Source organism: Numenius arquata, chromosome 5, assembly GCF_964106895.1.
Source record: "Numenius arquata chromosome 5, bNumArq3.hap1.1, whole genome shotgun sequence".
Lineage (NCBI taxonomy): Eukaryota > Metazoa > Chordata > Aves > Charadriiformes > Scolopacidae > Numenius > Numenius arquata.
Window position 1 is genome coordinate 23262677 of NC_133580.1, and position 12948 is coordinate 23275624.

Consider the following 12948-nt stretch of genomic DNA (forward strand, 5'->3'; position numbering starts at 1 on the left):
TTGATCCAAGCTGTCCAGATCCCTCCGTAGAGTCTTCCGACCCTCAAGCAGATCAACACTCCCACCTAGTTTGGTGTCATCTGCAAACTTACTGAGGGTGCACTCAATCCCCTCATCCAGATCATCAATGAAGATATTAAACAAGACTGGCCCCAAAACTGAGCCCTGAGGGACACCACTGGTGACCGGCCGCCAACTGGATTTCACTTCATATTACTTTGCTTTAACCCAGCTTTTGGAAAAAGGTGATTCCCTGTATATTTTGAGTTGATGCAGTATAGAATAGATCAGTGATATCTCAACCTCTTCTCTGCCAAGCCTTATTTTAAACAGCAAAACGTCTTGATCCTTTTCCTTCTAGTTGTGATCAAAGGAGAATTTTTAGATTTCTGTCTGAAGCTTGAGTCTCCCTGTTCACAGTTTATGTAATACAGCATTTTGCTAGTCTTCTTTTTATGGTACTTTGTACTGCTCATGGATTTCTAAAATGCAAATTTGGGGCTTGTTGCTGCTCATCCTTCTGCTCATCTGAATTTACAAGAGCACGTTCGTAGGTGCTTTTAAAAATGTCGAATGTTTCCTCTTGATTTCTATCCCCACCCCTCCTTCTCAGACCATATTGTGAATTAAGCTTGTTTTTTCAGATACAGCATTCAGGGACTTCTGAAGAAAGCTCAAAAGATACCTAAAAGAGGTATCTTTTAGCCAAAAGGAAGCTTTTAGACTAGTGTCTAGCTTTTAGACACTAAAAGGAAGACTTTAGATAAAGTTATGTTGAGAATATTGTGATGGTTTTAAAAATCAATGGAGTGCTGGGCTATGGGATGGGGGGGCAGTTGAAGAATATGTAGGGAATCTCAGGGATGATATCCATGATAAAATGTCATCTGGTCAGGGAGGAGTTGAACAACTTTTTGTGTTTTCCTTAGTTCAAGCTGACATGAGAAGTTGGAAACACCCAACCATCAGATGCCAGGGACACAGGGTAAGCTGGCAGTGGGCTCAAGGGGAGGGATAGGGCACAAACCAAATTGTGTATGAAACAGTAAAGACCATCCAAGGCAGGTGTATTTTAAAGCCGGTTACAATCTCTTCCTGTACTGTCACACTAGCTCATAGCGCTGGTAAAAATGAGAGAAACTTCATTGGTTTGAGGTATCAGTCCTGCAGATAGATGCAGTACAGCAGATCCTCACATCTCGGTCATGTTAACCTGTAGGTCCGTGTCACTTGTAGTAGGAGACCTAAATCTGCCAGGAATTTTGTTTCAATGAAGAAGTCATGTAGCATCTAGATCTCAATGAACTCTGTTTTTTGGAAGTACTAGTTTTGGACACAGAAAAGGGGGTTTCCTTTGAGGAAAGCTGTGCAATCTTGATGTTTTTTTATCTTACACTGAAAGCATCCTTTAAAAATACAGCATTTTTACTTTTCAAATCTTAAATATTGTAATAATTGTAGACTAAATAAATAACACTTAAGAACTAGGCTGTGACATTTCTTATAAAAAGTTGGTTTTCATAATGTGCTTGGGTTTTAGCAATTATGATTCACTTCCAGTTTTGAAAGTGTGACTGTAAAGAGTTCAGGATCTGCTTTAATGTTATTTAGAAAATAAGGGTGGACTGAGGAATGTTGGTGAATGGACTACATTTTGCTTCATCAAATACAGTAGGGAAAAAAGGTGGAATGATTTTGGAAGGAATATTTTTAACTTCTTATTGCTGTTATTTAAGAGGTCACAAATTCAATAGTCACATTTTTGTAAGACTTTTTCTAGAATAACCATCTATGAGTTCTGTAAATGCAAAAGTAGAGACAAAGATTCATAAATTTCTTTTAATAAATTGGTGGAGAGTTCATATGATGAGGGGTAAGATAAAAGAGAATTCTTTTCTTTGGAAGAGGTTTTGGGTTGTAATAAAATTTGCCGTATGCAGTCGGAGAGGTCTGATAATCTAAATTGCATAATCTTGCTTGGGGAATTCAGCAAGTAATGATAAATGAAAAATAACATTAGATAGTCAATTCTGAGAGGAAAATGTAAAAATGTGTTGTTTCATTAGATAATCCATGTCATCATGTATTTTATTTTATTTTTTTAGAGTAAAATAAATGGTGCTTTTTTCATCTAATAACAAAAGGATAGTATATTTATTAAAGCATAGGAATGGTGGGGTAAATAGACTGTTGTATTTCAGTAGCAACTTGGGAATACCTGTATATAGCTGAATCATCTCTCCATTTAAGACAAAATAATTTGCAGATTTGTATTAATTTATTCTCCGTTTTTTGCCTCTTTCTAAACGTACAAGAGTAAAGCATCAGGGGAATTATGTTCCAGTGTAACCTATTGTGATGCGTTTGGATTAATAATGAATAAATGTGCGAGAAGCTGTAGTTTTCTCGGGGAATGGCGCCAGATATGACAGACTAAGCTTAATAGGATCCACTTGTACGCAGGGCTTTGGGCCAGGAGCTCCGTTATCTCCTGCTCCAAGTTGATGGCTGTGGAGTGGCTTCAGGTCTTGGCTTCAAGCTCTTGTGCAGTTGAGTCGCTGTCAATCAAGAGATAGAAATGTGATTTGGTTTTTATGTGATAATAGATAAGAAAGGAGTTCTGGTGTAGCAGCGTTTAGTCTCAAAGTAAGTTGTCATGTCTGGGTACTGAGACCACAATATAATGGCAATAAGTGCCATAGCAATGCTTAAATAATAATAGTAATAATAATTATACCACAGCAGTTAAGTAGCTCATTAATGTATAAAGTAGATGTTCCAAATCTTCTGATTAAGTTTTCCTTCTGTTTGCGGGCTCATACTGATGTTTGTGGTTTGGATTTTGAGAAGCAAGTTCTTTAGCGGGGGGGGGGGGGCGTATGTGTTTATTTATAACTGAAATACCTTTGCCATTTGAGCCGGGGTGGCTGAAAAAAAGAAAAATGCTCCTATGAGCAGCTGGTGATGAGGAAAGTTGTTAGTGACTGAATAGAGCTGGTTAGTTGATATTGGATATAACTTAACTACATCATATTGGAAGCAATCTTAAGTTTGTAGAATTGATGTGTATTAACTGTAGAGCTCTGAGTAATCGAAAGGCGAGTCTGCTCGAACACAGGGCTGCAGTTCCACGTAGCATTCAGCAGCTGAGCTGATGTTGTCTGACCTCTTTGGTAAATCTGTATAAAAAAATATACGTTCTTATATTCCTAATGGCCTATAAATACTTCTGGGATATTGTCAGTGTGGATGCTTTTCTGTAAACTCGCAGCTGCTTTTAGCTCTAGATGTAAAAATATACTGCAACTAAAATGAAAATTTAGCTTTGTTTCATGGAGGCAAAATACGTTTCAGTTTTAAAACTTGATGTTAATATGATAGCCAAAATGGGTGAATTTTTTTCTTCAGTCAAAAGGCATCAATTAATAAAGCAAGGAGAGAGATGTTATTTAGAAACACTGACATAATATCAAGGACAATTTACAGTGGAGTTATGCATCTTAAAAAATAAATAAATTAAAAACTTATTTCATGGTTGAAAACATTTTCTGGTTTCAGTGTAGTTTAAATGAGTCTTATTTTCCATGGAGGTGAATATATGTGTCTGAGGACACATTTTGGGTCTGAAAGTAGAAGTTGTAAGAAATGCTAAACCTTCAAATGTTACATTATAAAGATGCAAAGCTGTGTGATATGTGTAAAGAAGTAAATAATGTTTTCAGGCTCTGCAGTTGCATGTTTGTAATAAATGGGAAAAAGTTGCTATTTTTATTTCTGACCAAAATACAGAGAATACAGGTTTATGTTTTCTTGTCTGTTTTTTTCTTTTTTTTTCTGTTAGTTGGTTTGTTTTGCATAAAATTTTTGAGAACGTTATTTGATGATGTTTTCTAACTTCTAAAGCAGATTTAGAAGAAAGTATCAATGAACACGAGTTGGAGCCTTCACCTCCCAAAGGAAAAAGGAGGGGTCGTAAGGGAAAGCCAAGAAAAACAAATTTAAAGGGGCAATCAGAAGACACTAGATCTACATCCTCACATGGCACAGATGAAATAGAAAGCAGTTCCTATGTAAGCAGTAAATACACTAAATTTCTTAGAAGACAGAATTGCATATTTCTTCTCTGCAAATATAATTTTTATTTAAAATTTGCGTTTGTCTGAGCCTCCAGCTGGTGGCCACAGGCTTTTAAAATTACAACCTTATTTGTGACCCAGCAGTATATTTTAGTAAAATGTTTTTCTTTCAGAGAGACAGGTCTCCCCACAGAAGCAGCCCCAGTGATACAAAACCTAAATGTGGATTCTGTCATGCAGGTGAAGAAGAAAATGAAGCTAGAGGAAAGCTTCATATATTTAATGCCAAAAAGGCTGCAGCACACTATAAGTGCATGGTGAGTAACAGTACTGTTGTCAGCCCAGTGTATTACCTGAATTTTGTCTGAATTGCTTATTTTAGATTTTAATACAGTACCCTCACATGTAATTACGCCTGAGTATTGTCTGTGTGCTGATGATCTCTTTGAGCACTGAAGTGTTGTGAAGTGAGCAATTCATTTCTTTTCACTGCGGGCAATATGGAGAAAAGTTGGCTATGTGCGAAGAGATGGAATTAGCTCAGGGAGACTCTTTAGCTTATTAAAAATGCTCCCTTAGTGTCTAAATGCATACACAATATTTAAAAAGGAAAAAAGAATTCACTCCAAAAATAAACTACATTTACTCCACAGGCGTTCAGACAAAACTGGGAAGAATCCATGAACTTCATTAGTTTTCTCACCAGTGGATTCAGGCTGTGTGACTCGAGTAGAGTGGGACATGGAAGTTCTAGAAAACCCTTGCCTTTAGATGATCACATTTCTAGAACTGTCAGCCTGAAAAGTACCTGCTCCTTTCAGTGAACAGGAGCAGATAGCCCTATCTTTCGTAGAACTCATTCTGTGAATGAGGTAGGACTTGGAGTGACAAACCTCAGTGGTTCCTCTTGTACCTCAGAATGAATAAATAGTCCAGGTAATCTGTGGAGTATTGTCTTCCCATCCCTGGCCTTGCTAAACAGAGAGCAGGTGTGTGCCAGCAGCCTGGAATCTTAGACTATTCTTCCTTACTTTGTGTACCTGAGCTTCAGTTTTAAGACAGTTTAAACTGAGTATACCAGGATGATGATAGTAGGGATGGTATTTATGTGCTTTGTTGTCATCCCTCAGGACTTTTCAGGTATGTTGGCATCAGCTGTGCTGTGAAGCTGAGTTATATATATGTCACGGGGAAGGAAATGCAATATTCCTAAAAAGTTCAGGGATGTAATTGCTAATATTCCCCATTTATTACTTTGTGTTTTCATCATGTCATTATTTCTTGTCTACTCCTTTGTCTTTTAAAATACATTTTTCCAAGGCAACAAATGTAATTAAAGCAGTCAGGTGGGTATCAGAAGGAATACTCGCCATACTAATCCCATACATATTAGTATGGTTTTTTTTTCCTAGGTTGTTGGTAGTGTGCACACTGTCTGTGATCACAGAAGGGGATGTTCAATAATCAGATATTCCTGCACATAAAAAAAATTCCTAATCATGTTGATGACCTGAAATTATTTTGACTTGCTTGTTTTACAGTTATTCTCTTCTGGCACTGTCCAGCTAACAACAACTTCAAGGGCAGAGTTTGGTGATTTTGATATCAAAACTGTACTTCAAGAAATCAAGAGAGGAAAAAGAATGGTATGTGTCTTCAAAATGTGATGAACGCATTACTGAGTCTACTAAGGTGTATATAGCTCTGCCTCCTTCCTTGTGTGAAACAATCTTTTCCATCCATTTCTAAAAACAAAATTTAAATGTATTGTTACTTTTGGGGCAGTTAGCCAGACAGAAATCACCTTAAAATTAATGGAGTTTGGGCATGTGGTATTTAGTGTTCTTTATGACAGTGTACATAGCAGTGTACATTATTAGCCTTCCTGGAACTATAAGAGAGTAACAGCTTTGGATCCTGTGTTACTAAAAGCACATTGTGTAAAACTACAAATAAACTTAGAGAATATGTTCTTGCGGTGACGTGTTTCCAACTGTTTTGATGTTTTAATATGAGAACGTATTAAGGCCTCAGAGATGGGGATGTTGGTAGAATGTCACATTCTATTTTATTAAAATTCATGCTGTTTTTAAAGTGGTAAGAAATTGGGGGAAGGAGGGAGAGAAAATAAACAATTAACAATATTGTTCCTTGAAAAAAAAAAAATTCAGATTCTTCATATATTAACATACTAACTACAGTGGCAATAAAATGATCTTGGAAATGCAATAATACGTGCAATCATGTAGCAATTTTCAATGCAATGGACAGGTAAATCCTAGTGTTCGTATTTTAACAGGGTAGTATTATCTAGTTTCTGGTTTACGATATCTTTGATTAACTTTTCATTGGAAGGATGATCTGCCAGAGAAATGACTCTGTTCCAAAATGGTAGCCATAAATATGAGGAACACTAAACTGAATACTCAGAGGCAAGAGACTAAACGGTGCCGTTCTCTTCTTTCCCTGCACAGAAATGCACGCTTTGCAGCCAGCCTGGTGCTACTATTGGGTGTGAAATTAAAGCCTGCATAAAAACATACCATTACCACTGTGGAGTAGAAGACAAAGCTAAATACATTGAGAATATGTCACGAGGAATTTATAAGTAAGGACCTGTGTAATTCTTGAACCTATAAGGAAAGTGAAGATATTTCGTGGCACTTTTTCTGCCTAACTTGTCTAGTCAAGTATGTTATTAAAAAAGAGATTATTATTTATTTTAAATGGTATTTTTAAGTAATTGTTGACTTTGAGAAATATTTCAGTTACTCTGCCAACTTAAGATTCATGGAGTAGTGTTGTAATATGAGAAATGAGAAAATTGACTTATGTCAATCAGAGTTAGGTTAATGGTTGGACTAGATCATCTTAAAGGTCCCTTCCAACCGAGACAATTCTATGATTCTATGTTATGTTTTTTTCCTCGATTAATCTACAATTTATATTGAGGAAACCTTGGATAGTTTATTTTTGGGTTTTTTGGACCCTGTACCGTTCCATACTTGCTTGTGGAGTGTGGGTGACTGGGCTGGAGTTGGGGTGCCAGCGTGGCTGTGCCCACAAGAGGGCATTCTCTGAGCAGAGTAGCAGCAGAGCTTGAAAACCAGAATCGATCCAAGTTTTGTCACCGGGTCTTTGACCTTGCTTTCTTTCTCAGTTTAACTGATGCTTGATTGAAAGCCATGAATGAGTTAAAATTATTCGATTGACTTGTAGCACATCTCAAAACTAATTGAGAGGAAAGCAAGGTTTTGATAGATATTTTCAGTAAAAGTCCTCACCATTTCTTTTCTTGTGCTAGACTCTATTGTAAAAACCATAGTGGAAATGATGAAAGAGATGAAGAGGATGAAGAAAGAGAAAGCAAAAGCCGTGGCAAATCAGGCACTGATCATAATGACATTCCTCAGCAGCAGCTCAATGGAAACTAGGTATGGAAGTTACTCCTGACAGATCTGTTACTGAGACTGAAACGCAATATACAGTTAATGTAGTTTATTGCAGTGAAGTATTTAAATCTAGTGTATGCAGATAAGTACTTTTTATTGGCATACTGTAGAAAAATGGGGAGGATTTGTTGTTTTTTAAATCCAGCTGACTTTGTAACACTGTAAGAAGGGAGGCCCTCATTTCTATCGCTAAATATAGATGTAATGTCAGAGCTGCTAAATGCTTTTCTGTATGAATTTAAATTTACTATTGTTTTCATCATTTTTTAAACAGGTTCAAGGGACAGAGTTATAGAACTGGGAATGGCTAAGACATCATAACTACTAATTCTTTTAAATTGTTTTCTAAAATCAGAAAAGGGTTAGTAACTTTTTGCTGCCCGACTCTGTTAGAAATTTCATTGAACTGCCTGAAACGTTCATGTGTGTGAGCCTTCAGTAAGTGGCAGAGTTTTACATGTCAATATTATGTAGTTTGTAGTCTGCAGTGTCTGGAAAAAAAAAGAAACACTATATAAATGATATGTAATATGTACAGTGTCAAAAGTTAAGGCAGACATTGAAATGAAGTAAGATCTATATTTCTGGACTGAATAAAAACCTTAAGATTTGGAATGTGTAAGTTGTTTAGTGGATTCATGCAATGAGGAAGGTCTTAGCTAGTTTAATTAACAACATGGATGAGTTCATGGTGGCAACAAGCTGGTACTTTGTGAATTTTGCGTTTTCTTCATACACAAGTTACGGAGGCTGTACATGGGAAAGCCGCTCTATGTTTTCGCTTGCAAAGCACACAGTAGAAAGGACTGAGTGTACACCGAAGCACGCGTGAACATTTCAGGTTGTTCCTGTTGTGGTTGCTCATTCCGCCCAGCATTGTTTGCGGGAGATTTACTTGAGCAGCTGTTGGTTCTGAGCTGTGAGCTTTAGAACTCATGCCAAAGGGCTGTAGTTCATTCTTTCCCCAAGGACCCACCCCTTTCCGCATCCCTGATTTACAAAGAACACTTCACAAAGTGTGCATAAAACCTTATGATACAAATGTTTGGACTTGGCAGCCCAATCTCTTTTACTTCAGAGAGTTACAACTCTTAACTCGCTATGGAATTTAGCCACCATCTCTGACGTCCATACCTCAAGTGTTCTGTGTTGTGTGGAACACTTCATCTTTTGTCCAGAATATGCATAAAAGTCCCATATTCTGTAGGAAGAATGAGGAAGCAACCTGTTTTGCTAGATCGGTATTTATTTTTTAATCTTATGACCACTATATGAGAACCTTAGCTTATCATCATCCTTATTGTTTTAGTAATTATTTTTTCCTCTCTCTGTCAAGTCAGCAATCGCGTCATGGAATTCCACTTGTGAGAGTGAATGTTCCTTTAGGGAATAATCAGATCTAGGCTATACCAAACCGAACAGCTCAGTCCTCTGGCTCCTTTCCAAACACCTTGGCATTTCTAATGGCTATGAGCTTCTTCAGTTGGTCTGGTAAAGCACATTCTCAGACTTCCTTAAATCAAACCAAAAAGCCGAATCTAGTCCACGTTTGTTGCTGTCGCATCACCTTATCGTTTGTTTAGGGTTTTGACTTGTTTCACTCTGAATTCCCAACAAAACTTCTGTATTTGAAGGAAGGAAACAAGCAAAATACACTGATTTGACTATAAACTGCTACAGTTCTTCTGTGATTGGTATTGCAAAAACAGTTCATTTGTAACATGAGTTTCTGTAGCATTTTTTTACTTGTATTTTTAGAAGATTTAATGTGTGTTACTTGTCTTCTTATGCATTCCCTTAATGTCTTGAGGGACTCAATTACTGTATATTGGAGTTTCTAACATTTTACCTGTTAGAATTCAATCAATTCTGTTTGCTTTCCTGGAGAATAATGCCATTTTGGAAAGAAATATTGCTGTGTACAGAAAATATTCAGTTACTGCTCTAAACATGATGCCATTGATCATTTTTATTTTGTATTTGTAACTTTCAAAATTAAAAGCGTGACTTGAATTGCAATGACAGATCGATTATTGAAATTGTCTATCAAGGTGTTTCGTTTCTCCTAAAAGATGAACATTTTTCAGCTGCTCAGAACAGTTTTAGGAGGCAGAAAAACATCCTCCGATGTTTAAATTACTTCTAGATTTGTGCCTCAGACGTGGCCCTCCCATGGGAAAAAGAAGGCACTTTGTTTGCAGCTACTGTATTTTAACTAAGGTTGCATGGGATAGATCTGCCAGCATACCGACTGTATTCGAGACTGAGCTCTAATTCATAGCGTGTCAGTTGCGTGGTGTAATATTCAGTGCAATAATTCATCTGTTATAAAATAAATTAACCCCATTCCATGCCTCGATGAAATCAGGGCAGCACTTTACCTTCGGGTAGCAGAAAAGCAAGTGGCTGGTTTTCCCTGTTACCTCTCTGTGCTGAGATGGCCTGACTACACTGTCATTAACTCAGAATTCATGGAAACAAAGTCAAAAGCAAAAATCTTTTCTTACGAGCCTCAGATTTGTCATAACTGACTTCAACTCATGTATGCTGGGTAAAAGTGCCTTACAATGTAAAAATTGTATTTATATGTTCCCAAGTAGCATCACCTGCTGGGGAGTAATTCTGTCGTGGTGTTAATATTTAGAAGAAATGTACCTCAGCAGTGTATTTACTGTACATCTCTGATGTCCTTAATTGTAGTTTTAAAAAGCATGACAATGTATGATACTATACAACATTTACATCATTTTTTTAAAGACAAAATACTGCCATTACTGTCTTTTTATGTGAATTTTAGCTTGGAATTTCAGACAGTCTGTCTGAATTTTTTGTTTTGTTTTGTTTTGGGTTTGGGTTTTGTTGGTTTGGTGGTTTTTTTTGGTAAAGCAATGTAATCTTTGCAAGCGTATACTGAAGATTATTCTGGAGCATCTACTGCCTTCCCAGAAATGTTAGAAGTAATGAAAGTGCTCTATAGGTGAAATAGGTATGTTTAAATTAGCTAGTTAAATTAATGCAGTCTATTTGTTATGGAGATTTTTTTTTTTTTAATAGACACCTGCTTTCATCTCACAATCAGAGAACTCATTAATTTAACAAAACTTGTCTTACGAAACTGTTTTTTCTTTATTTAATTATTTTTTTTTGGCCTTTGGGCATTTCTTTTGCTCACAAGAGTAGTGTGTGCTGTTTAAGGCGCCTGGAACCCTCTGAGAAGGGAGGTTTCTCCCCACTGTATCTCTGTATTAACAGATTTCCCCACTCGCTGTATCTCTATATTGACAGATCTGCGATTGTGCTATACTGAGAAAGGACTGTACCAAGGAAGGACAGGCATCAGAAGGATATTGCTCAAATAACTTGAGGATACAGGTGGTGTAATGCCAGAGTCTCGAGGCGTGATCAAACACTCTAGCAGTAAGCAGCGCTGTCACTCCATTTCAAGGAAGGGCAAAAGGCTGGTTCAATCTCAGCATCAGTGCAGCTAGTTAGGATGAAATAGATTTTAAAAAAAATTAGTAGATCATAAGATCTACTCATTCAGCAGGCGTTGATCCACAGGACGGTCTGGGATAAGGCTCTAGTAGGACTTGCACCTACATTCCCCAAAGTCTGATCTTTAGGTACAAAGAGCTGGTATGATTATACTGAATCTGGTTCTGAAATGTAAAATAAAGGAAGAGAGCTTGCTGCTTACTGCTGCCTATATGAAAAATAACTTCTTGCTAAACCAGACTGAAAGATGAAGAGGTGATAATGTATTTGAAATATCAGAGTTATCTGGCAGGTGATAATCAGTGCATTCCAAAAATATTAATATGCTGGATTGGATTGACAAGAAAATTAATCCTCATTAGATGAAATTAATCTTAAGAGAACCAAAAGTACATTATAGCAAATAGTAACTCTTTTTCCGTGTCACCAGAAAGAGATTCCACTGTGGTAGTGGTGGAGGTTAAAAAACAGAACACGGCTTTTGATTTCTGCGCTCGTTGAAGCATTTCCTATACATGCATATGTAATACACATTCATTAGTCAGCAGTGACATCTCAACCCTTAAAGGATCCTGGAGAACTGTTGCTTGTCAAAAAGCACTCAGGTTAGGCTAAGGTTCGCAGCTTTTGCTCTAGCATACATTTACATTAGGTGTAAAGACAAGGAATGTATGAAAGAGGGTAAATGCATTCCTATCTACAATGTTATGTATATTTTGTTCCTGTTATATTGGCTTTACTTCCAAAGTTGTAGTTTGCAGTATTAGTTTCTTTTTATTGGTATCCTTGCATATATATATTCAATAAATGAGTTATGAATTTCATAATTGCATATCTGTCCTTTTTCTGAAAGTATAACTTAAAACTGTCATTGTAATGCATAAATGCAGTATTCCCCTATTGAGGTTTACAGGCCCATGAAAATTGTGCCAGGAGAGAAGCGAGAACGCATATTTACAGTATGCTGCTTGCTCAGAGGTAACTGCATCTTTGTGTTTTCTTCTTCACTTTGTGCAGTGGGTAAGCGTCTTTGCTTTTAGCACTGGTTAATAACATGAAGTGACGGACTCGCCTTTCTCACCCATTCTCACCTTTCAAGAACTTTATTTTTTCTTTTTCAAGAGCAAATTACTATAGACTAAGATACCAAGGGAATGCAGAGCGTAATATAGTTACACTGCAGAAGAGCAGCTACATCCAGAATGCACTTTAGAGCTGTGTAAACGTAGTGGAAGAGATTAACAAAACAAAAGATGACTTGGAAAACGCTGGGTTTGTCCAAATAAATTTTTGCCTGGAGTGAGACAGCGACACCTTTCAGTGCCTTTAAAGTATTGAGAAATGTGATGGGAAAACTCCATAGGAGGAAGGGTGCCATTGGCCTATTGATGAAGATTTTATTTTCTAAGAACAACTACACGCTCTTATGTCATCACCTTAAACGAGTCGATTTAATGAGCGTAGGAGGTATTTACCAAGCCCTGAGAAAAATCAGATTTATGTGGCAGGAAAAAATTGTCAGGTGTCGTCTGCAAACAGGAGTTGCCAAATGATCAGGTCTTGTTGATGGAGTGTAATTATTGATGCTGTGACTCCACGTCCATCTTTGCAAAGGTTTTTTGAAGAGTTTAATGTAAGACTTTTAGTATCAAAATCGATGTTGGGAGTAGTTTCACCATGCGGCTTTTGATGCCAGGGAAGTAATTACTGGGTGCATGTTTACTTTATTTGATGTATGTTTTTTTGTGTTTAATTCAGTCCGCTGGGACCTTTGAAGGAAGTGCAGGATATTGTTGCAGAGTTTCGTGGATGTGACTTCTCACTGAAATAGCTGGTCACCGAAACCTTGGAGCGATGGAGGGACCCACAGACACAGGAGTGAGAGGCTTTCATTGTCCTTGTGTTGTGTGACGTTAGGGCAGAGC

At 37.2% G+C, this 12948-nt stretch overlaps 1 protein-coding gene across 2 annotated transcripts in view; it reads left to right on the top strand.

Moving 5' to 3' along the window:
* Positions 1–11846, top strand: part of PHF6 (PHD finger protein 6) — a 28350-nt gene extending 16504 nt beyond the window's left edge. Inside the window, exons 6-11 of one of the 2 annotated variants that reach the window (XM_074147650.1) lie at positions 3907–4070; positions 4250–4393; positions 5618–5722; positions 6551–6684; positions 7381–7510; positions 7803–9545. In XM_074147650.1, coding sequence (XP_074003751.1) covers positions 3907–4070; positions 4250–4393; positions 5618–5722; positions 6551–6684; positions 7381–7510 — 677 coding nt within the window. In that variant the 3' untranslated portion in view covers positions 7803–9545. Of the gene's footprint in view, positions 1–3903; positions 4071–4249; positions 4394–5617; positions 5723–6550; positions 6685–7380; positions 7511–7802 lie in introns of both variants that reach the window. The other variant, XM_074147649.1, reaches the window with a different exon arrangement.
* The last annotated feature ends 1102 nt before the right edge of the window (positions 11847–12948 follow it).